Source organism: Felis catus, chromosome D1 (assembly GCF_018350175.1).
Source record: "Felis catus isolate Fca126 chromosome D1, F.catus_Fca126_mat1.0, whole genome shotgun sequence".
In the NCBI taxonomy this organism is placed as follows: Eukaryota; Metazoa; Chordata; class Mammalia; order Carnivora; family Felidae; genus Felis; species Felis catus.
Genome location: NC_058377.1, coordinates 16,584,089 through 16,606,884, shown reverse-complemented (window position 1 = coordinate 16,606,884; position 22,796 = coordinate 16,584,089). Strand labels below are relative to the sequence as shown.

The 22,796-nt window shown below is 54.1% G+C and overlaps 3 protein-coding genes across 4 annotated transcripts; 2 read left to right on the top strand and 1 right to left on the bottom strand.

Moving 5' to 3' along the window:
• Nucleotides 1–1,580: 1,580 nt before the first annotated feature.
• On the bottom strand, nt 1,581–11,173 carry C2CD2L (C2CD2 like). 2 transcript variants are annotated; one of them, XM_011286400.4, is made up of 14 exons: nt 10,405–11,173; nt 8,270–8,365; nt 7,787–7,906; nt 7,510–7,620; nt 7,302–7,418; nt 7,096–7,207; nt 6,850–6,958; nt 5,891–5,955; nt 5,673–5,800; nt 5,407–5,581; nt 4,618–4,719; nt 4,342–4,478; nt 3,969–4,254; nt 1,581–2,672 (listed from the first exon to the last, which is right to left on the bottom strand). In XM_011286400.4, the coding sequence occupies exons 1-14, from the start codon at nt 10,756–10,758 to the stop codon at nt 2,461–2,463; spliced, it is 2,124 nt and encodes a 707-aa protein (XP_011284702.1). In that variant the 5' UTR covers nt 10,759–11,173; the 3' UTR covers nt 1,581–2,460. The 2 variants fall into 2 exon arrangements, with proteins under 2 accessions (XP_011284702.1, XP_011284703.1); XM_011286401.4 differs by having other exon boundaries at nt 4,342–4,475.
• A 4,357-nt stretch (nt 11,174–15,530) lies between these two features.
• DPAGT1 (dolichyl-phosphate N-acetylglucosaminephosphotransferase 1) lies at nt 15,531–20,551 on the top strand. Its single transcript, XM_003992432.5, has 9 exons — nt 15,531–15,923; nt 16,262–16,382; nt 16,556–16,769; nt 16,982–17,128; nt 18,615–18,699; nt 19,063–19,251; nt 19,560–19,647; nt 19,807–19,962; nt 20,041–20,551. The coding sequence occupies exons 1-9, from the start codon at nt 15,763–15,765 to the stop codon at nt 20,104–20,106; spliced, it is 1,227 nt and encodes a 408-aa protein (XP_003992481.1). The 5' UTR covers nt 15,531–15,762; the 3' UTR covers nt 20,107–20,551.
• Nucleotides 20,552–21,258: 707 nt separating this feature from the next.
• Nucleotides 21,259–22,613, top strand: LOC101095127 (histone H2AX). The gene has a single exon (XM_003992431.6). The coding sequence runs from the start codon at nt 21,358–21,360 to the stop codon at nt 21,787–21,789; it is 432 nt and encodes a 143-aa protein (XP_003992480.1). The 5' UTR covers nt 21,259–21,357; the 3' UTR covers nt 21,790–22,613.
• The last annotated feature ends 183 nt before the right edge of the window (nt 22,614–22,796 follow it).

Genomic DNA, 22,796 nt, shown 5'->3' with positions numbered 1-22,796 from the left:
CTGCTTCTCTTGAAAACAAGCTACAATTTTGGCCGGATAATTCAGACACATCCTCAGATTTGGTCTTTAAGAGCCGCCACAAAAACTTAAAGCATAATTCATACTCCTCCAGAGCTGTGGCTCTCTTCCGAAAGTATAAAATGAATAAAGTTATCAAGTGATGTTTTGTATTTCTTTTGTGTTCATGTAAAAACACCTGTATCTTTGAAATGTGATCAGGTTCTTTACCATAAAATGGATGATTCCATTGAGCTCCGGGCAGCTCAACACTAGAAGCTGAGTACAGCTTCCAGTTAGCATCCACTCAATCCGCAGGTGCAGTGGGAATTTGAACGCTTGCCCTCCCCCCCCCCCCCCCCGCCCAGTGACAAAAATTTCTTGTAGAAATTCGAGATCAGTGTGTCTGGCTACCTTGGCATCCTGGTAAGCAAGCCGCTCCTGTGTGTGGACCACTAAGAGTTGCACTTTTTAGATCAGGCGAAATAGCTAGATAAATCTCTTTGAGTTCTCATGACCTAGAGTTGAGCGTATCAGTGTATACAAATTAGCTAAATATCCATACTCTACCACTCTTTCTAAATATCCCACATTCTGTGACTAGTATGGACAGGAACGTGGGGAATATTGCCAGTCCCGTGCTGCCTACCCAAAGGCATGTGCCCTAACCCCCCAGTGATGTAGGTCAGAATGGTGAGGCTGGAGGTGACCTGAATGGTTATCTAGGCCACTCCTCATTTTAGAGATGAGGAAGTGGAGTTCCAGAAAGGAGAAGTGGTCTGTCCCAAGGTCACTTGGTGTGTCTGTGGCACACTCAGGCTTTCTGTCCCTGGTCCAGGGCTCTGTCTGACACCCTGTAGCAGCTTACCCAGTTCAAGTCCTGTGGAAGGTCCCAGAGAACAGGGACCGGGGGTGTAGATTTTGCTAGTATCCCTAGCTCCCTGAACCTTGCCCAAACTTAGGAATGAAAGACTTTTCATTGTGATGAAACCCTTATAAGACTTCCCCCTCCCAATCTGTCTCTTCTGAGGCAACAGTTACACTTATTCAGCACCGACCATATGCCAGCAAAACTGTGAGCGCTCGACGCATTTGCTTCTCGGCCACAACCAAGCCATAGCTACTATCACGGTTCCCATTTCACAGATGAAAAAACTGAGGCATTCTGAGGTAACGTAACTTGCCCAGGGTCACGCAGGTAATCACAGCAGCTGAGATTCAAATCTAGGCAGTCTAGAGCCAGAGTCCCTGCCTAGGATTCTGTTCTATCAGGGAAGCAACAGCCTATTCAAGAAAGGGGAGTGAAGATGCCTGTCCTAATTGATTTTTTCCTTCTCTGATGGCCTTCTTTTGCTACAATATCATCCCTCAAAGGCCTGTTCCCTCATCCTCTCTAGGTCCCTCATCCTTCCCTCATCCTCTCTAGGTCCCTTCTTCCCCACGGGAACTTCTTAGCAGCCCCAACACGTGGGTCGCCTACTCCACCTCACCGTCTGGGCCCCTGTCTCTGACCCTCTCACCCCACCCATCCCACAGCCTCGCTGCCCACTCACCTTTCAAAGGATAACCAGTGGTCCAGTTTATAAACTCCAATTTGACTTTAATTTAATAAATTAAGTTCCAAGCCATCACACAGCAATGGACATCATCATCTCCCGACACGCGGAGGGTGCAGCCCTGCTCTCGCTCCATCATCATCATCAGTCTTTAGTAAAGCCCCTGGAGCCATCGCTCTGGGGAAGGCTCCCACCCAGCTCTGGGCTCCCTCCTTCCAACAGAGCCACTGCTCACAGAGAAGGCATCAAGTACAAAAACGGTAATAAAGGGAGGGAGGGACGAGGAGCGGGAGGGGAGGCAGGGAGGTGGGGAGTACCTGCCCCCCAGCCCGGGCACCGGCCCGGCTTTCTGTGAGCTGCCAATGTCCTCAGAGGCAGACACTGGTGCTGGTCAGAGTGGGGACCTGAGGGAGACAAAGGAGTCCTGTCCCAAAGGGAATTGCCTACCTTCCTGGGACAGGAAAGAAGGGTCACCTGGGAGAGATGCCCTCTCTCGTCTGTGCACTGAGGGTCCTGGACCACACATATAAATAGAAAAGAGAATAAATAGGGGAGGAAGGACCAGCTGAGGAGCTGAGCACCCTGGGACTCCTCTGAGGGGCCAATGTCGACAGCACAACCGGTTCCGAGGAATGCCCACAAGTGCAGGGGCAGAGCCCTCCTCTTGCTCCCGGCCACCCACTCCCTTTTCTGTGTTCTCAGCAACAGGTGCCCGCCTCTCTCATGCTTCCCGGTGTAAGCACCCTTCCAACTGGCCCCACAGCCCAGGGTGGACAGGGCTTCCTGGAACCCAGAGGGCTTCCCTGGCCCAGACTGTTGGGAATCCAGGAAGGGGAATGGAAGAGGATGTGGAGGGTGGGCTGAGAGGACTCCTGCCCTCTCCTCGCTCAAAAGGTGAGGAGGGCCCTCAGAGCTGGGGGCTGGGGTTGCCATTGGCCTTGGGTTTGGATTTGAAGGAAAAGCGCTTGATAAGGCGGCGAGAAAAGCTGCCAGCCTTCTTTCGGACACTGGGGGTGGCCGTCGTGTTGGAGAGGTCGTCGTGTGATTGGCTCAGACCAGCTTCCTTCTGTCGAGGCCTCCGGCGGAAGATAAGCTTCGTGCCACTGCGCAGGAAGCTCACTGTGGGGGAAGAGGGGAGGCTGAGGCAGACAGAGGGGTACGACAGGCGTGGGGTGAGGTGGGGAGCAGAGAAAGGACCAAGCACGGAGGGGTCAAAGATACAGAACAGAACCTTTCCTTCGCCTAGAAGCCAGGCTTCCTTAGGAAAGAAAGTAGAGACAAAACAATGCCTCTTATCTTTCCTGAGGAAAAAATGGTGGCGCTCATGGGATTCTGTGGGCAAGTCTAACTATTGCCGCTGAGGAGGAATGTCACGGGGCTTGCTTCCCTGTAAGGACAGACTGACAAATGGACCTCTTTACTCTGGAAAGAAAAGACGGAGCAGAGGGCATTTCTAAAAGCCCATAAAAATCATGAAAGGATAAGGTGGGTGGCCAAATTCCAGGATGCGAGCAGGAAGCTGCATCTGGAAAACTTCAAGGAGGTAAATTTGGGACCAGTATAATGAGACAAGTGTTTGCACGGCAGGCTTTGGACTTAGGAATCTCATTATCCCAAGAAGTGATGCAGGCTGACATCATAGTTAAAATATGTGTGTGGTTGACGGACTCGTTGGCAGAGGGATAAAGATGTTTGGGGGCAAAGCCTCTCATCCTTAGAAGTTAGAAAAGCACCACGACTATCCACGGGCTGTGTCACTGCTAGAAGGACACTTCTAGGCTTGACTGGGCGTAGGATTCCTTATACTCAGAGGAAAGCGCGTACAGAATGGAAGTCGGCGGGGGCGGGGGGGAGAGAAAAAAAAAGAAGAGAGGGAAGAAGGGGTGTGCTTAGACCCAGGAAGAAAGAAGAACAGAGGTAAAGGGAAACCCTTTGGCATCCCTCCCAGTCACCTGTGCCTGTCACATCCAGGCCAGGACCCAAGGCAGTAAGTGCCCCTTCTCTACGCTGGCTTGGTTGAAACAGGCTGGGAAATGTAGCGATCCCTTAGGGGAGGAAGGAGAAGGCAAACTGGGTTGAGAATCCCATTCCCGTAAGTGTCCAGTAGGACCCAGGTCACGATACTGGGCATTAAAGGGGAGGGGGATAAATAAACATTAAAAAAAAAAAATTGAAGGGGTGGCTGAGTGGCTCAGCCGGTTAAGCGTCCAACTTTGGCTCAGGTCATGATCTCGAGGTTCGTGGGTTCAAGCCCCACATTGGGCTCTCTGCTGTCAGGGCAGAGCCTGTTTTGGATCCTCTGTCTCCCTCTCTCTCTGCCCCTCTCCTGCTCCCTCTCTCTCCCTCTCAAAAATAAACAATTTTTTTTAATAAAAAAAAAAAAGAAGTGGAGAGGACATGCCAATATTTCCCCACCTTTGTGATCCTTGAGGCTGCGGGTCTCCAGGGCGCCAGTAGACCCTGTTTCTGACTCAACATCATCCACAGATGGCCTCTCAGAAATGTCCGAACGTGTTGTCTCATCTGCTTCCTGGACGCTCGTGGGGCTGGAGAGGGGATCTAGGGGTCCTGGAGACATGGCCGGTGGGTCTGGGGGAGGTGAGGAGGGACCTCCACTGGTTCCCGCATCGTCCTGCATTGAGGCCTCCAGGGATGCCGCATAGCCCAGAGACAGTGCCAACTCGTCCTGAGCGATGGGCACCTGGCAGGAGGGACACATTTTAATGGGCAGGACTGACCCGTTAGGGCTTTCTCCCTATCCCAGCTCCTCTCCTCAGAGCCCTGTTACCTTGGAAACGCCAGAGATGATGAGAGTGCTACGCTTGGTGGGTGTCTTTTTGGCTGCCCGCCCGCTGGGTTCCGTCAGCTGGCGAATCGCTGTCTCTGCTACAGGGTCCAAGCCGTTGGAAAGGTGGCTCTCCCCTGCTGGGGGTACAGAGGATTGGTAACATGACTCCTCCGTGGCTCCTTCTTGGACTTGGACTCCTGTGCCCCACCCAAAATGGCTTCTGACTCTGGGGCTCCAGTGCCAACCGCCACTCATACTTCCCGATCCCCCACTCACGGCTGCTGCTGTGGGAGGCACTGCTGGGGCCGCTGCTCTCACTCAGCACAGTCGTAGTCTTCTCGGTCACCTCCACCTTGGACGGGGAGCGGGAGGGGGAGTCTGGTGGGTGGGGGAGGGTCAGTGAGCCGGGAGGTGCCTTAAAGTGGCCCCCACCCCCTACTGTCTTTATTGAGATGCACACTTTGGCTGACTCAGAGGGCAGGGGTGACGAAGGGACAATTAATCACATGGGTGATTAATAAGATGCCATGGGGGCAAAAAGACAGCACGGGAAGCAAGGGGAGTGTGGGGCCATGGCATGGGACCCACTGAGGGTATCGGGAGACACCTTGAAAATGCAGAGGGCACAGAGATGGCACAGGGGTCCCCTGGGGGTGGGGGGAACCCCAAGAGACCTCTGGAGCTGGGAGAAATGTCCTGGAGGGCCCCTGGGAGTGGGAGAAGTACTACAGAGGCCACTGGGTTTGTTGGAGGATCCCAAGGATGCTAGGAGGTCGAGGGTAGAAGGAGGCGCAAGTAGGCAACCGGGGCCAGGGGGGAAGGGACGGCAAGAGAGCGAAGTACAAGAGTCTTGTAGAGGAGGGCCTGGCCGACCCAGCGCTAAAGCAGGATAGGAACAGCGGGGAAAAGGAGGGATGGAAGAGAAGGCTTGAGAGAGAAAGATGATGAGGAAGATGTGGCTGGAAAGCAGGAGGAGCTGGAATTGGGTCTTCCCTTGCCCTTCCCTGTCCTGCGTGGGTCTGCAGCCAGGGACCCCTGGCCCAAGCGGGGCTCCCTTCTCTTTACCTAGTTTCCCTTCTACACGAGGCCGGGACTGGACGGTGGTGACTGTGGTCACGATGGTGCCATCAGGCATGATGGTCCGGTCCAGCTCGATCTTCTTGGTGGGAGTGATGCTGGGGCGTGGAGTGGAGGGAGCAGGTGTACCTAGGTTCCGGGGAGAGCCCTCCTCATACTGAAGCTGCCGAGGGGTAGAAGAGCAAAGAGGCGGCGCCTCAAAAACTGTGCTTCCCCAGTGTCCTCCCGTCTTCTCCCCAGGCTCAGCTTCTCACCTCCACTGCGATGGTGGCCGCTGGTCCCAGGGCTTTCCCCGGCCCTAGGGTGAGCGGGCATACCTGTCTTCGGGACAGCGGTCTGGAAGGGGAGCCCACAGGCAGCGTGACCTGGCCCAAGAGTTCAGCTGGGGAAAGGGGGAGCACTGTGAGCTGGGCCCACGACCGGGTCCCACTGAGCACCCATCCAGAGGGGCTCCTTCCTGCCCCATACTCACTGTCTCCAGAGCTGCTGTTCCTCAGCACTTTGAGGGTCAGCTCCCGACTCTGGGGGCCCAGATCCCTGTGGCCAAGAGGAGGTGGGGCAGGGAAGGGGAAGATTAGTAAACTGAATCCACCCTTGAACTGATCACAGGCCACAGGCCCGTGGAATAAGGACTCCAATGGAGCCTGACCTCCAAATTACTGTCTTCCCAGGGTGCCCGGCTGGCTCAGTCAGAAGAGCATGTGACTCCTGATCTCGGGGTCATGAGTTCGAACCCCACTTTGGGTGTAGAGAGTAGTTAAATAAATAAAATTTTAAAAGAGTAAATCTTAAAAAAAGTATATATGCTAACTAATTTGGATGTAAATTTAAAAAACTAAAATTAATGTTTAAAAATCTTAAAATAATTAAAAATAAATACTCTTCCCAAGAGAACGGGACAGAACTCTGCTCAGTGAATAGTATGCTAGGCATTCAGATCCTCCCTGATCCTGCCCCGTTTGCCCTCCCTGTCTCTCCATGTCAAACCATCCCCTTCCCTTTGCTCAAGCTGTTTCCTCTGCCAAAAACACTTCTCTCTCACACTCTGTTGAAACCCTCTTCTTGCTCTAAGGTGCGGTTTAAATGCCACCTTCTCCACGAAGCCTACTCTGATCTTTATTCCCCATGGGAATTAATCTCCCCACACCTAAGCACGCCCACGGCATTCTGTGTAAATCTTGACTGGAGCCTTTATACCATCGTCTTTACATACATCTGTGTCTGCCTGGAGCCTGCAATCGACTCAGGGGTGGGGGTGTATCTCGGTCACGTCTGTATCCGCAGGACCTAGGCCAGGGTCTGGCATACAATGGGGGCTCACACCAAAGTTCAGTGAAAGCAGAGCTGATTCGTGCTAAGGCTATGCTGGAAGGGTCTGATCTTCAGTCTGCCCATAGGAGCAGGGGTGGGGTTGGAGGAGTCACTCCTTACAGGGCCAGGTCGTCAGTCCACTCCATGTCGGGACCGGCACTTGTGGGCTTGGTCCACTTCTGTTGTGCAGGGTTGTCGAGCTCAGCTACACAGCATAGCTCCCCAGTGCCTGGGAGGAACGAGAAATGAGAAGATGCTCAAAGATGGGAAGCCGCTGAGGAATGATGAAACTACACCCGTGGAAGAAGGGCAGGGGGCACCTGCACCCATAGCCCTGGCAGGCCCCCAGCTGCTTCTAGCTCTCACCTTCCAATTCACCTCCCAGGTGAGATGCTCGAAGCTGCCGTAGGAATAACCGGATAGGTCTGGAGATGGCTGGCTGCGCCTGGGGCACCGTGGGTGGCTTCTCACTGGGTACCTAAGAGCAGAAGGAGGGAAAACGAACGAGGATCCCGACATAGCACCCTGGGGACGATATGCATACAGACTATTTGCTTTGAGTGCCTACTTACCAGGCCTCCAGGGGCAGAGCAAGCCCTGAGGTTGACCATCATGGCTGGCTGAGTGCTGACAATGGCATCCTCGATCAATTCCTCAATGGTGGAGAGATCTACTTGCTCCTCGCCTCTCTGTAGGGAGAAAAGGAGAATAAAGAGGTGGGGCCCCCAGCTCTGCACCCCCTCCTTGCTCTGCCTCTTCCGCCGAGCCCTGCCCCCTTACCTCCCTGGCCTGCAGCTTGGGAAGCACCGTCAGGCTGAGATCTGGACGATCAGTGAAGGCCCAGGACACAAGCAGCCCCTCATCAGGGATTTCCTCCAGGCTGACTTCCAACTGCGGAGGAGGGACAAAGGGGCTGGGTTGACTTGCCTCACACCTCCAACTACTCCTACTCCCCAGGACCCTCCCTTCCCAAATTCTGTCCCAGAGGGAACCAAACTGAAAGGCTGAGGCCTTGAACCGCCCCCTGCCCAACTCAGTTTCCCACATCCCCTTCCACCTGTGTTGGTGGCAGTGTCAGAGTGACGTGGTAGGTCTCCATGGAGACGGCAGCGGGGGACTGCTGGGTCACGGAGACTGGGAACATCACCTCCTCAGCAGAGAGCTGGCAATGCAGCACCTGAGACAAGCGAAGCACGGAGGCCAGGAGGGTCAGGCATGGAGGAAGGCGCCCAACCTTGCTTTGCGCTGCCCTTTAGAGAGCCCTCCCCACTGGGTTTTCCTTGGGACTTCACCCTTCTGGGGTCACAAGCCCATAGAAGAATTAAAGTCAAAGACTCCTCTCTCCAGAAAAATGCACATATACACACACATGTGCTACATTTCGCATGCAACTTTAATGGGATTCTCAGACCTCCTGAAGCCAATCCTTGCATTCCTAAGGCATTCACAGACTTCAGGCCAAGAACCCTCAGACTAAAGGAAACTCTTGGGACCAGCCCCCCTCGGGGCCTATAGAAGGCAGTGCCCGGCAGCCCCTTACCATGGTGCGCTCTGATTGGTCTACGCAGGTCACATGACCAATGCTGGCTCTGGGTGGGAGTTGGGGCACCTCCTCAAAGGCGATTTGGATGGAACTCTGAGGGAGTAAGTAATGTGGACACAGGGTCAGGTCTCCGGAGCTGCCCCCCACAGGGCTGGCCTGCTGGGTTGCTGGCTGGGTCCTGGCACTGCGGAGTCCTCAGCTGCAGGCTGGCTTCTGGCCCCTTCTTGGCTCAGGGTTTTAGGACAGGGAGTGTTCCCCTTGAACCACACCTCTCTGGGGCCTGCAGTTGCTAGGAAGGATGGAGGAGCTAGACCACCTCAAAGACCAGATCACCTTGAGCTGAAGACCCTAGATTCCTCCTGGAATGCTAGGAGCCTCCCTCTTCTCCTCCCACCTTTCTCTTCATTCCTCAACCTACCCCCAAAGAAAGGTGCGCACCGGGAAAAAAAAATAATAAAGGTGTTGGTTGCTACCTACGTATAGTGAGGGAGAGAGTGACTCGGCTGAGCTAAAGGCAAAAGCAATAGGGCCACTTATTCAAGATAAGAGCTGGAGAAATGAGGCTAAGCCTACGTCTACATACACAGAATGCAGAGGCTCAAGAGTATGACCCTATCTATATTCTTGAGGTTGAGGACTAGCTCCACATGGGCGTGGGGAACTTTACCAGAGGCACTGGCAAGAAAAGCAAGCTCAGAGAGCTCAAGCTTCCAGAGGCCTGGCTAATTCCCCAAGGCAGACAGCAGGGTGGTATTAGGCAGCAGAAAGCTGCTTAGCTTGGGTCTTGAAAGAGCTTCCTGATTCTTACACAGCAGTGGAAACAGCCTACTGCAGTCCCATCCAGAAAGCAGGATGGGAAGGAGAACTGAAGAAGGGGCACCCACTGAGCTGGTAGCCCTTCCTCGGGTCTTGGGATGGGAGGAAACAGATTCACAGGGCCCGTGTGCCTGGCACACCCGAGAACACCAACTTCTCTGCGCCTGTAGCTGGCTTGTTTGAAGGCCAGGCCCAGGGAGATGGGGAGATGGATGCTAGGAACCCCAATCTCCCCACCCCCTGCAAGGGAGGCCAATGTCCAGCTGAGTCAGCTGTCCTGGGGAGTCTCTCCTGACCAAGGGACAAGGTACAGGGAGAAGTGGGTGGAGGCATGAGTTCAAGATGTAGACTAACAGATGCCATCTGGCTTTCTGCTGGCTAGCTGGACAGAGGAGACTGAGCAACTTCTTACGTGGCCACTTTTGTTTCCAGGCATCTGGGGAGCTAGTGGAGCAAAGCCCTAGTGGGAGCTGGAAATGGAGAACCTTCTGGGTAGGGGGCTGATGGGCTGTGAGAGTGAAGACAGAATACTGGGCCGGGATGGGAGAGGGCCCCATGACACGGAGGCCTCTACCTCCCACCCCACCTCAGTCTTATGACCACGCTTCCTGCCCTACTTCCTGGGAGACCAGATGCCCATGGTGCAATGGGAGGAAGTAGGCTGGGCTGGTTTGTGACTGACCCTCAAGAGGCAGTTCCAGACTCATCTACTGAGAGGGGCATGGACTGTCAATCTGCTCTCCACCTTAACACCTTTTCCTCAATATATACACTGCAGGTCAGCAAAAAGAAGGGTGTGTTAGACTGTATCAGTGAAATTACTAAGGGTGGGGGGGGGGGTAGGGGGGCGGGGGGGGTATATTTCAGGCTCCTTGGGGATCTATCTGCCTGATCAAACCAGGGATTGGGGGCATGAAATGTTAACTGGGTGTGGTGGCATGAGGACCAGGCAAATTTCTTCTGCAGGTGCACCTGTTTCCCTTCTATCCTTGCTCCCCGACACAACCAGCACCCAGGCTACACGGAAGTGCCCTCGGGCCCAGGGATTAGCGTTGCTATGAAAACAGCAACTTGTGCTTGGGTTTGCAGCCAGAGAGTACCTTGACCACAGAATAGAGGATCTGGGACATAGCTAGATTTCTACAACCTCCAGCCTCACCTGCACCCTTTTCTGTGATCCCAGAGGGGAAGAGAAGCCGTAGGGTTCTCCAGTTGATCCCCACCCCCATCTGGCCCTCCAGGCAAGAGCAGTCCCTCCCTCCCCACCCTGGAAGGAAAGGCTGAGGGAACCACCTAGGTGCTCCTGTCCAACTCACCCCGTCCCTGCAGGCCTGCTCGTTCAGCGCTCGCACCCAAGCCCGTTGCCAGTTCTCTCGGAAAGACTTGAAGGCGAAGAGCGACGCCAGGAGGCCCCGGACGCCTGGCTCCTCGGGGGCACCAGCCCGAGTCGGCCGCAGCCGCAGCAGCGAGCGCCACACGCCCAGCTCCCGAAGGGAGCCCGCGGGCTCGGCAGCTAAGGCGGGTCCCGGCCCCCGGCCCCCGCGGGCCCGTGCCAGCCACAAGCCCCGGGCATACTGTAGCAGCCAGCCAAACACCGTGAGCAGCGAGGCGGCGAAGAGGATCAGCAGGGCCGCCCAGCCCACGTCCTGCTGCCCCCAGCCCGGATCCATGCTCTGCACGGGCTCCGGTCCGGGCCCCGGCACGGGCTCAGCCGCTGCCCCGGGGGAGCATGGCCCGGGCGGGCCGCGGGGCGGGGGCGGGCTCCCCCGGGGCTGAGCGCGCGGGCTTGGGGGCTCTGCGGGGATGGGTGTCCGGAACTAGTGGATGCCACAGATCGATGAGAGGAGTCCTGGGGGCTCGCAGCGCCGGGGTCCCTCTCTGCGTGATCCGGGTCCCTCCTCAGTTGGTCCGGCAGTCCGACCTGGGTTAGTCGCCTGCCAGCGCCCGACTCCTCCCACGGCGTGGGCCCTTCTGGACCCGGGCGGGGACTCTTCTGCAGAGACGTGGGGGCTCGCGGACCGGCACCGGCTCCGGAAGGGCTGCGTGCGCAAAGCCGACATTGACAACACGGCCGGCGCCCCGCCCCCACCCGCCCTTAAAGGAGCCGCACCCGCGCTGGGCGGGGCTTGGCGAGCCCGGCGCCCAAGCGCTTAGAGGAGGGCGGGAGGACTACGCCGAGGGGAGGAGGTTCCGGGGTTGAAAATAGGCGGGATCTTTGACCACCCCGCCCCATACTGAAAAAGGGGTACTCCCTTTCCCCCAAGCTCACAGCAAGAGCAACTTCGCTCACTTGAGGTATCTCCTCTGATTTCCCTTACGCACTTAGATTTCTATAGTTTGGACGCATGTGGGGTTAAGGACATGACCTCCGTGGATGGCGTCGGCTCCTTCTCCCAACACCCCTAGGCACAGCAGCTTCTTTGGTTCCCATTTCTTGGCCTAAGCTAGGCCCTGGGTGAGTAAATAGGTGCAGAGCATCCCTCCTACATAGAAGTGCCTGGCGGAGGTCCAGGAGACACCGACCAGAAAGAACTTGAACCTAGTAGAGTCTGAGAATAGAACATGGAATATTAATCTCCCTCCACCACCACCACCTCCCTTCTCCTAGCACCTAGGACCCAGGAACACCCTATTAACCTCCTTGCTCGCGTGGGTTTGTTCTGGAGATATTTCCCAAGCCTGGGGCTGCTTCTGTTTTTAAAAATAATATATTTCCATAGTAACAGCTCTTGCCCATGGAGCACGTGTAGAAGAGGTGGTAATGAGAAGGGAGCTGGCAGCATAGCACTGGACTATCAATAGATTCAGCCAAAACATGTGATGCCATCCAAATATGTGATACCCCAACAAGTGCACACACATACAAAATGATGCTATTGGGTACACTCTGGCCTCAGGATCGATCCCTTTTCCTGGATTTAAGGGAGGAGATTCCATCCCTACGGGACAGGAGCTTGTCATTTCCTTCTGGAGGGAGAGGAAGGAAACTCGTGCAACAGAATTAAAAGGAAGCCCCATTCCCCAAGAGGCCCTTCTCCATGTACATATGGCAAAGTGTTCAGCACACAGGGTAACAGAGTAGGTATTAATCTCCCTCCCAAACCCAGTCAGTAGTCCAAAGAAGGAGTATCTGGGAATAAACAATGCCTTCTAAAGTGCAGGGCTGCAGAGTTAGGCAGAATCTGGCAGGTCAGCAACAGGGTTCCTGAGCCAGAGGAGGTGGTGGGGTAGCCTGGGATGCTGGGAATTCACTGTAAGAAATGATGGGGGGATGGTTGGTAATGGACTAACCTTGCTGTCGTCCTGCCCATGCGTGCGTCATCACTGGACACCAAAAATGATGAAAGATTCCTAGAACGTGGTTTTTTTTAAGTTTATTAAATTTGTAATTTTTATTTAAGTTTTATCTTTTTTAGTAATCACTCAACGTGAGGCTCAAACTCATGCCCTCAAGATAAGAGTCGCATGCTCTTCGGCTTGAGCCAGCCAGGTGCCCCTAGAATGTTTCTAAAAGACATGAAACGAAGGGAAGAAAGAATCCCAGGCAGGCTCCGCATGGCCAGTGCAGAGCCCAAAGTGGGGCTCAAACTCACGAACTCTAAGACCATGACCCAAGCCAAGATCAAGAGTTGGCCGCTTAACCGACTGAGCCACCAGGTGCCCCTGTCATTTAAAAAAGTCTAACAGAAAATATGCCATTATGCATGTCAACACTAAGAATTTCTATACTGTTTCCATCTTTTGAAAACTCATTTCGGGGCGCCTGCGTGGCTCAGTTGGTTAAGCGTCTGACTTCGGCTCAGGTCATGATCTCGCAGTCTGTGGGTTCAAGCCCCGCGTCGGGGTCTGTGCTGACAGCTCGGAGCCCGGAGCCTGTTTCAGATTCTGTGTCTCCCCCTCTCTCTCTGACTCTCCCCTATTCAAGCTCTGTCTCTCTCTGTCTCAAAAATAAATAAACGTTAAAAAAAATTTTTTTAAAAGAAAACTCATTTCATCTCAATGGAATGGGAGATCTTGGGGCTTGCTTTCAGCTAACAACTTTTGATATACTGATAGGGGAGAGATGGGAAGAAAAGAAAAACGTAGCTCAGCTGCCTGGAAAGAGCCTGGATCCTGCAAGTGTCATTGCCTAGACTATCCAAAGCTGTCTCATGGACTTTGTAGGCACTATAAAACATTTTTGGGACAGGCTTTGACAGGGAATCAGACTTAACAATAGATTGGCCTTGCTCACTGGGAGGTGCTCAGGGCTCCCTAGTAGGAGACATGCATCTGAGATATTGTCTCCTTAGCCCAAGAAACCGGCAGAAGCTACTGACGACTCCCCTCATCTGTAAGTTCTAGGACCAGCTTCGGCGTTCAGGCAAATGCTTTGAACTTTAACCAGGAAAGCCACAAAATTTCAAGTGTGGCCAAGTCCTGTGTTTGTTTCTCCTAACTAGTCTGATAATCAACTGGGCATTTACCATCATGGGTACAAAAATGTTGAGATTATAACGTAAGTACCCAAGTAACCATTTTCTGATGGTAAACATGTATATTGGATGAAAAATCCCTAGTGTCTTGACGTTGAACAAGCCCCCCCCCCCCAACCAACCCTGTTCCAGTGGGGGTTGCAGGGGGGGGTGGGGGGTTGGCTAATGATCTCTGGAGAAGAAAGAGTCAAATGTTCCCAATGCCAGGTTGGGAAGGAAGATTTATTAGGACTGAACTAATAAAAAAGGAAATAGATACACTGTCCCTCAAACCTCCAGGGAGTCTCAACCTGCTCCTGATCAACAAGATAACTAAATGCTGCCTCCTCTGAGGCTCCCACAAGCTCCTCCTTTCCACCTGCTCCTGGAGTCTCACTTTCCCTATTTGGGAGGCCCTTCCACCCTTCCCACCGACTGAAATCTTTGGAGATGCTACTCTTCAACATCCTCTCACCTCCCCCTAATTGCTCTGTGTGCTCCTATTGTGATTTGACCCTCTTTCAAGACCCAGACTCATTGTGTGTGATGATGCCTTGTATACAGATATCTGTGTGTCCTTAGCCCCATGGGGATCCCCTTAGAACAGAAAACACTCACCTCTGGGGAGTTTCCAGTCTAAGAGGCACCGATACACACACACACACACACACACACACACACACACACACACAGAGAGAGAGAGAGAGAGAGAGAAACACTACCAGTGGAATAACAAGTACTTACAACCTGGTGGAATACTATCAAGTACATTACTGGGATTACTTTATATATATAAAGTATATTTTATACAGAGATGAGTTTTTTCTTGCTAATTACAGCTGCCTTCAAGTCGAAGGGACATTTCACACCTGACAGGTGAGAGACAGGAGAGACCATCTTCGGCCCCAAAAGTCAACCTGCCTCTGACTCCTGGTGAGCACCATTTTTGAGAGTGGACAAAGTGAGGGGATACTTGAGTTGTCTTTGTACTCCCTGGTGGCGATTTCCTCTCTGTGGAATGTAAATCATTTTCCACTGAAAGCCTGCTGGTGAATGAAAGGGAAGAAACGGGGGAACAGTTATCTGCAAGGAAACAGGTGCCAACGAAAAGGCATGGTAACCTAGAGGAAGAAACCTGACTGGCAGTTCCTCAGGCCTACAGGAAACCACGTGTGGGGCTCAGCCTCCTGCTTCCTTAGCTCTTTCCAATGCCACCTTCCAGCTCCACCTCTTAGGTTTGGGAGCTTGGCACAATGCAGTGTTCCAGGACTAAGGAAAGTCAAGTACCAGGTTGAATTCAAGACCTGAGGGCACTCTCAGTCCCTTCAGTGGTTAAGTGCCCCGCTGGGTTGCCCGGCAAATAACAGCTTCGGCGGGGGTAGAAGGCGGGTGGGACTTTGAAAGAAGAGTACCTGAATCAAGGACAAGAAAAACATGGAGTGGGAGGGAGTTTTCAAGTGTCTGGGCTTTAGAATTTACATCATCTTCCAAACTGTAGTTGCGTTTCCAGGAGCCAAGCTGCTTTTACCTTGGCTTCCGACTACGTTGGCAACAAGTTTTCTACCAGGAGCAGGGGTGCTCCTCATCCTCGTCCCTCCTGCCCTTCCCCTTGCCTCCAGGAGCCATCTTCCCGGCTCCAGAGGTACCCCAGAGGAAACGCGGGGTACTGGCCCTTTAAATGTGACCTGAGGCGGCCGGCCGACCTAAAACTGACGTGGAACCAACAGAAAGCGGCGTCAGACACGTGGGACAAGGAGGTGTTCATTTTGGAACCGGGCAAGGAATTTTTCCGCTTTGGGCTGTACACCTTTAATATGGTCTTAGGAAAGTATCCACTCTTGTTTGTCTTTTTAATTACTTTCCCAATACCCTCGTGGTGACTCAACTCTCGAATAAAAGGCTGAAGTTTAAAATAACACTCCGGTTCCCCGCTCTCGTGCCCGCATTAAAAATGGCCGCCGCCGCCTCCCACAACGCTGGTTGCTCTGCGAGCAAGATCCGGGAGGAAACCGTGGGAAGGCAAATGCAGTGGGGCCACAGGCGAGGTTGCTCTATAGAGGCCCGCCGGAGTCCCGAGGGCGGCTCAAGTCGGAGTTGTTGGGTTTCGCTCAGACGGCTCTGGGAAGACGCAGCCACTTCCCCCTGCTGAGGGCCGAGGGCTCCCGCCCAGCTTGCCCTTTAGCTGCGGAGGCGGCGGAGCGGGCCCCCTGGCTGGTCATCATGTGGGCCTTCCCCGAGTTGCCGATGCCGCTGCTGGTGAATTTGTTCGGCTCGCTGCTGGGATTTGTGGCCACAGTCACCCTCATCCCCGCCTTCCGTGGCCACTTCATCGCCGCGCGCCTCTGTGGCCAGGACCTCAACAAAATCGGCCAGCAGCAAATGTGAGCGGCGGCACCCTGGTCCCGGGCGGGAGGCAAGGGCAGAGGAAAAGGGTGGGCCGGGCAACGGCGGGAACTGGGGTGCCTGAGCGCGGAGACGGAACGCTAACTCCGCAGAGAGCTCCGGGCTCTGGCAGGTGAAGGGCAGAGCTAGTTAACATCGGGAAGGGACGTAGTGGTTTGGGGGACCCTCGTGTGTATCAGGCACTCCAGCACTGGTGCCCTTCCCCCCTTCCCCATTAGATTGCTGTGATGCCTGCACTAGTGAGTGACCACGCCCCCTTTCCTCCCCTCCCCCCCCCCCCCCCCCCCCGCCCACCCCTTTTGCTGCTGGGCCACAGCCCAGAGTCCCAGGGAGTGATCAGCGGTGCTGTTTTCCTTATCATCCTCTTCTGCTTCATCCCTTTCCCTTTCCTGAACTGCTTTGTGGAGGAGCAGTGTAAAGCCTTCCCGCACCATGAAGTAAGTGGGTGAGTGGGGGCGGTTGCTTGTTGGCTGGGGGCTGGCAGCTACTTGAGGGAGTCGGGGTTATTTGGGTTTGGGTTGAGGGGCTGAGGAGCGAGCGCAAAGACAGGAATTTTTGAAAGGCCAAGTGGGAGTAGGCTTGAGCTGTGACCTGCCCGAGCCTCCCCCAGTTTGTGGCCCTGATAGGTGCGCTCCTTGCCATCTGCTGCATGATTTTCCTGGGCTTCGCGGACGATGTACTGAATCTGCGCTGGCGCCATAAGCTGCTGCTGCCTACAGCTGCCTCACTACCTCTTCTCATGGTCTATTTCACCAACTTTGGCAACACAACCGTTGTGGTACCGAAGCCCTTCCGTCCGATTCTTGGCCTGCATCTGGACTTGGGTGAGTAACCCTGCCGCTGCTGGCCCTGTGGCCTCCACTTTAGGGCACCTTACACTGATGCTCCAGATTCTCCCCTAAGTATCCCTGTCTTGTCCCTGTGTCGTCTCAGATCCTTTCTGTGGCTTCTGTACTTTTTCCTCGCCACTCGTCTCTGAAGAATACCTTTAAGCCCTCATTTCTATGAGTGGCACACTCCTGTCTTCTTCCCCCAGGGATCCTGTACTACGTCTACATGGGGCTGCTGGCCGTGTTCTGTACCAATGCCATCAATATCCTAGCAGGAATTAATGGCCTAGAGGCTGGCCAGTCGCTAGTCATTTCTGCTTCTATCATTGTCTTCAATCTGGTGGAGCTGGAAGGTAGGTGGGATTGGGGAGTAGGGAAGGAAGTCTGAGTGTTGAGGAACTTGCCTGATATCTGGCTTTGGGGAGGTTAGGGGAAAAAGCAATATATTCAGATTTATTAAATGTGAGAAAAATAGCTGCCCTGTCCTTTATAGCTGGGTTGGCACTGATAGGTAGGTTATGGTCTTCTCCTATTGAACGTAAGCAATTTCACAGAACCTCGGAATCAGACAAGGGTCACTCTGTGACCATGACACAGTAAAACAAAAACCAGATTCCTCCATAACCATGTCTGAATATAGACAAACTGCAAGAACACTGTGCATTAATAAAAACGACTAAGACCTCCCTCTTCTGGCCAACATGGGCAGTTGCTGCTGCTTTCTGATAACTCAGTTCCTGCTAATTCTTAGATAAAATTAAGATACTCAATCACAGAATCACTTCTACTGACAGCACCCAGTCTAGGCAAAGCTCTGCCTCCTTGCTTTGCCCAGAATTACTTAAATCCTATAATAGGTGCCTCTTACTGAGGCATCCCCTGGTTGCCTGTGATGTGTGGTCTCCAATGTCTCCCTTATTACAAGTCAGCAAACCCAGCTTTGACTACAGGTGTGTTTCTGGTGGTCTTTGGCTGATGGATATCAGTAAGTGCCTTTTAAAACTAACTACTTTTAGGGGCATCTAGGTAGCTCAGTAGGTTAAGCATCCGACTCCATTTTGGCTCAGGTCATGATCTCACAGTTCACGGGATGGAGCCTGGCATCAGGCTCTGTGCTGACGGTGCAGATCCTACTTGGGATTCTCTCTCTCCCTTTCTGTCTGCTGTTTCCCTGTTGGTTCTCTCAAAATAAATAAACTTCAAAAAAAAAAAACTAACAACTTAAAAAAAAATTTTTTTTTAATGTTTTTATTTATTTTTGAGAGACAGAGAGTGCAAGCTGGGGAGGGCAGAGAGAGGGAGACACAGAGTCTGAAGCAGGCTCCAGGCTGTGAGCTGTCAGCACAGAGCCCAATGTGGGGCTCAAACTTGTGAACCACGAAATCATGACCTGGGCCGAAGTCGTACACTCAACTGACTGAGCCACCCAGGCGCCCCAAAACCAACCACTTTTAAAACATGATCTCATTTAAGCTTTGTAACATGTGGCACGTATTCTCATCAACCGTATTTTACATTTGAGGAAACTGAGGGTTAGAAAATTTAAATGGTCATGATCAAAGTCACACAGTTAGGAAGTAAAGCTGATATATCAAACCTCGGTGTGAATGATCTAAACCCAGTTGAAGACAGTAACGCATTTAGGAGGGGTTCATGAACAAGGTGGAATATTAGGAGTTGCCTGGGTGACATAAAAGGGGTAGTGTGTTCTTGAATGTGACTGGGAAGAGGTGGAGAATACAGCTTGGAACAGAACTTAAGAGACAGACAAAAATAGGACCAAGGTATGCAGGGGAAATACCTATCAACTTGTGCTTTCTTTTTCCCCTGCTTCCAAAGGTGATTATCGGGATGATCATGTCTTTTCCCTCTACTTCATGATACCCTTTTTTTTCACCACTTTGGGATTGCTCTACCATAACTGGTAAGTAGGCCTGCGGCTAGGGGTAATAACTATTTGAATATGTAGCAAGTATGGTCCTGATCATGACCCACCTCCTGCTGGAGAGGCTACACCCGTACACACCTGCAGTGAGTGTTTTCCGGGTCTTTAGTCGGTAATATTCTTCAATTACTCTCTATCCAATCATAGTTAGGGACAAGTGCTATAGAGCCCCCAGAAAGAAATGAACTCAGGGCTTTGGGTTCTGGACAGTTGCTGAAAGCGCTGGAGTCTCCTCTGGGCCAGAACTAGAGTCAGGGCTGGCCCAGGGCCCAGGGTACGTGATGTGCGAGAAAAGATTGGTAGTGCCTCCTGCCCCTGGCTCAGATCCTCTCCCCCACACAGGTACCCATCACGGGTGTTTGTGGGAGATACCTTCTGTTACTTTGCTGGCATGACCTTTGCCGTGGTGGGCATCTTGGGACACTTCAGCAAGACCATGCTACTCTTCTTCATGCCCCAGGTGTTCAACTTCCTCTACTCACTGCCTCAGCTCCTGCATATCATACCCTGCCCTCGCCACCGTATGCCCAGGTAGCCACTTTGGGGCTTGAAAGGGACATCATAGCTTTTTCACTCGGGATGCAGAAAAGCCAGCCTTACACATATGCTGTGCAAAGGGAGTGGGCCCAAAGAAGGGCTAACTCTGGCCATGTGGTTAGCTCTTATAAATTACAGAGCACGTTTACCTACATAATCTGATCAGCTCTGATCACACAGTAGTAAGCAGAGCCAGAAGATCTTAGGTTGGTTTCCACATTCAGTGCTCTTCCTATTAATTGGCCACAGTGAGGAGAGTTCTTGTAGTGGCCCAGTCACATAAAGCTCTCTTCCCCCTGCAGACTCAATACCAAGACAGGCAAACTGGAGATGAGCTATTCCAAGTTCAAGACCAAGAGCCTCTCTTTCTTGGGCACCTTTATTCTAAAGGTAACAGGGTAACAAGGAGGTAAGGCTCTAGGCCGCCATCTGGAATTCAGGGACTGGGGAACCTAGGCCTGCATCAGATCCAAGGGGAGTTTGGAAGCATGAAGCAGATCCCCATTGCTGAAGCATGGTTGATATTCTCTCCACCTCTGATCCTTCCAGGTAGCAGAGAGTCTCCAGCTAGTGACCGTGCACCAGAATGAGAATGAGGACGGTGCCTTCACAGAGTGTAACAACATGACCCTCATCAACTTGGTACTTAAGGTCTTCGGGCCCATGCATGAGAGGAACCTGACCCTGCTGCTGCTGCTGCTCCAGGTGTGGTTGGGGAAGGGCTTAACACTGCCTTGTGTCCCTTTTTCCGGGGTTCTGACTCTAGTGTGTTTCCCCTCACAGATCTTCGGCAGTGCTGTCACCTTCTCCATTCGGTACCAGCTTGTCCGGCTCTTCTACGATGTCTGAGTCCCCTGATCATTGCCCTGTACTGCACGGTCTGCAGGGTTCCTGACTCAGGCCCACCACCTCTTTCTGGACGCGAAATGCCTCCTGGCCAGGCCTCTCCCACCTTTCATTCTCCTCCAGATTTTGTACTTAGCATTTCCTTTCTGCTGTGATTATTGACATCTAACGACTGTGGATTGGATTTTGGCTATGGCTTCCTTCAACCTGCCACTCTCCCTCTCCATCCCGTCTTTGCAGCCTCCGAAGGTGGGATACTGCAGCTTTTATGCAGTTATCCACAACTCTGACTCTGAAGGAATATGTTGGGCCTGAGAATAGAACCCTGGCTGGGGATAGGGACACGGGCTTGAAGATCACTTGATATCTGACTAGAAGTATTCTGATCACTAAGAGCAGACTGGGGGGCCAGGTGCTTCCAGTGGTGACAATAAAGTGTTGTCTTTTTCTTGTTGTTCCGGTAGGTGTATTTCCTATATGGGCATTTTAGGGTAGATTGGGAGGGTGGGTGGAGGCACCTCCTTCAAGAGGATGCCTCTCTCTCGGCCCCTCCTTTTTCTTTCAGTGTATTGGGAAGTGAACAAAGAACGGAGACTGGATAGAATATGTTGAATAAATATCGAAGTCCCGCTACTTCAGGTAGCAGGAAAGGCCGTAAGATTGGACTTACCTGCTCTCTGGTGTGGGATAGAATTGGGGTGGCAGGCGCGTCTTATTTATTCCCTCTTCAGCTTTACCTTTGCAGGATGGGAGGAGGGAGAAAAAAAGAGGGTGACCAAACCTGGAAGGGGAGGCAGTGGTGTTGACCCCTTGCCGTGAAAACTCCTAGGCCCGCAAAGATTTCCCAGAGGCTCTTGAGGTGGCTCAGACTCCACCCTCTTTGTCTTCCGGTTCTGGGCTCCAGCTGGAGCGTTTAAATCTGGCGCCCTTCACATAGATTGGCTACATCAGGGAGTGGCTGGCTGGCTGCGTGCTACCACTCCTCCTCGCCTTTTTCCCCGGGCAAAAGGTTTTCAAATTCGACCAATCGGCGGGCGCGCTCCCTCAGTCGTGGCACGTCACTGAAGGGTTAACTGCAACCAACCGGAGGCGGGTATTAGAGAAAAGGGCCAATCAGAAGGGCGCGGGGGTGTGCCCTGGGGGCTTATAAGGGCGGCCCCTGGGCGCGCGCGGCAGCAGTTGGACTGCGGCGGGCGGCTGTTCGTTGGCCTTTTAGTAGGCGTCCCTCTTCACCGCTTCTCTACCTCGCGCAGCATGTCGGGCCGTGGCAAGACGGGCGGCAAGGCCCGAGCCAAGGCCAAATCGCGCTCGTCGCGCGCTGGCCTCCAGTTTCCAGTGGGCCGCGTGCACCGGCTGCTGCGGAAGGGCCACTACGCCGAACGGGTTGGCGCCGGCGCCCCTGTGTACCTGGCGGCCGTGCTGGAGTACCTCACCGCGGAGATCCTGGAGCTGGCGGGCAACGCGGCCCGCGACAACAAGAAGACGCGGATCATCCCCCGCCACCTGCAGCTGGCCATCCGCAACGACGAGGAGCTCAACAAGCTGCTGGGCGGCGTGACGATCGCCCAGGGAGGCGTCCTGCCCAACATCCAGGCCGTGCTGCTGCCCAAGAAAACCAGCGCCACCGTGGGGCCGAAGGCGCCGGCGGGCGGCAAGAAGGCCACCCAGGCCTCTCAGGAGTACTGAGGGGAGCCCGTGTCGCAGCCGGCCCCCCATGCCACCACAAAGGCCCTTTTAAGGGCCACCACAGCCCTCACGGAAAGAGCTGAGCCACGTCGGGCTCGGGGCGGGAGGCCGCGGCGCTCGGCTCCCCCTCCCGCGTTGTCGTGGTCGCCGCCGCCGCCGCCCGGCCCACCCCTCCCCCGCGCGGGCTCGCGGGTCCTCGCTCTCGGTGTCTCGGGCCGAGGGGCGGCCCCGCTCGCCTGGCGCAGAGACCAGAGAGCTGCGGCTGGGAGGGGGCTGGGGGCGCGCACCTGCCCTCCGCGGCGCCCGTGACTCAGCCGCGTCGGCCCCGGAACAGCCGGTGGGCTGCGGTGAGGCCGCGGTGCCTTCTGGAAGAGCCGCTCGCAGCTCTGACGCAGGGCTGAGGCGCGCGCCGGGGCCGGGACTCTATCGCACGCGGTGCAGGAAAGACCCATCGCCGTTCGTCCTGGCAGCCCCCCCCGGCTCCCGCCTCCTTCGCCCGGGGGGCCGGCCCGCGGCGGGGAATGGGCGGGGAGCCCGGGTTTGCGGGCCACGGGGACCGCAGGAGGTGTGCGCGCGCCCGCAGTGTGACCGCCGCCGGGCCCTCTGGCTCCGCCGCTCGCCCCACTTCGCTTCCGGCGACTACTCTACCGGGCCACGCGCCTCGTACCAGCACCGGCCCGTGAGTCCCCGTCTGCACTGAGCCTCCGATAGCTTCGGAACTGGAATTTTGCAGCTATAACCCATCCAAGACTAGTACCTTACATATTGGGGAGTTTCAGATGGACTAATTTTGTTTATTAAAGGATTGTTTTTTAAAAACGCAATGTCTGTGCTCGTTCTGTACGAGTTGTAGGGTTGACTTTGTAGACTCCTATCTTCCTGAGTCGTGGGGGCTGGTGGGGGCTGGTGGGGGAGGGGGCTATCTGATACGTGGCTCACCTGATAGACACACGGGTTAGCCAGAGAGGGGCAAGTCCTAGGTTTGCCTGATCACGGCTTTCTTGGTG

What these genes read in the sequence shown, in the direction of transcription:
- C2CD2L (XM_011286400.4), bottom strand. Translation starts at nt 10,758, where the DNA reads ATGGATCCGGGCTGGGGGCAGCAGGACGTGGGCTGGGCGGCCCTGCTG. An exon ending in GCTCTGCCCCTGGAGGCCTG is followed by an intron (nt 7,208 to 7,301) that starts GTAAGTAGGCAC and finishes TTCTGCTCTTAG; the next exon opens with GTACCCAGTGAGAAGCCACC. An exon ending in TCGTGTAGAAGGGAAACTAG is followed by an intron (nt 4,720 to 5,406) that starts GTAAAGAGAAGG and finishes CCCACCCACCAG; the next exon opens with ACTCCCCCTCCCGCTCCCCG.
- DPAGT1 (XM_003992432.5), top strand. Translation starts at nt 15,763, where the DNA reads ATGTGGGCCTTCCCCGAGTTGCCGATGCCGCTGCTGGTGAATTTGTTC. An exon ending in AAGCCTTCCCGCACCATGAA is followed by an intron (nt 16,383 to 16,555) that starts GTAAGTGGGTGA and finishes AGCCTCCCCCAG; the next exon opens with TTTGTGGCCCTGATAGGTGC. An exon ending in GGATTGCTCTACCATAACTG is followed by an intron (nt 18,700 to 19,062) that starts GTAAGTAGGCCT and finishes TCCCCCACACAG; the next exon opens with GTACCCATCACGGGTGTTTG.
- LOC101095127 (XM_003992431.6), top strand. Translation starts at nt 21,358, where the DNA reads ATGTCGGGCCGTGGCAAGACGGGCGGCAAGGCCCGAGCCAAGGCCAAA.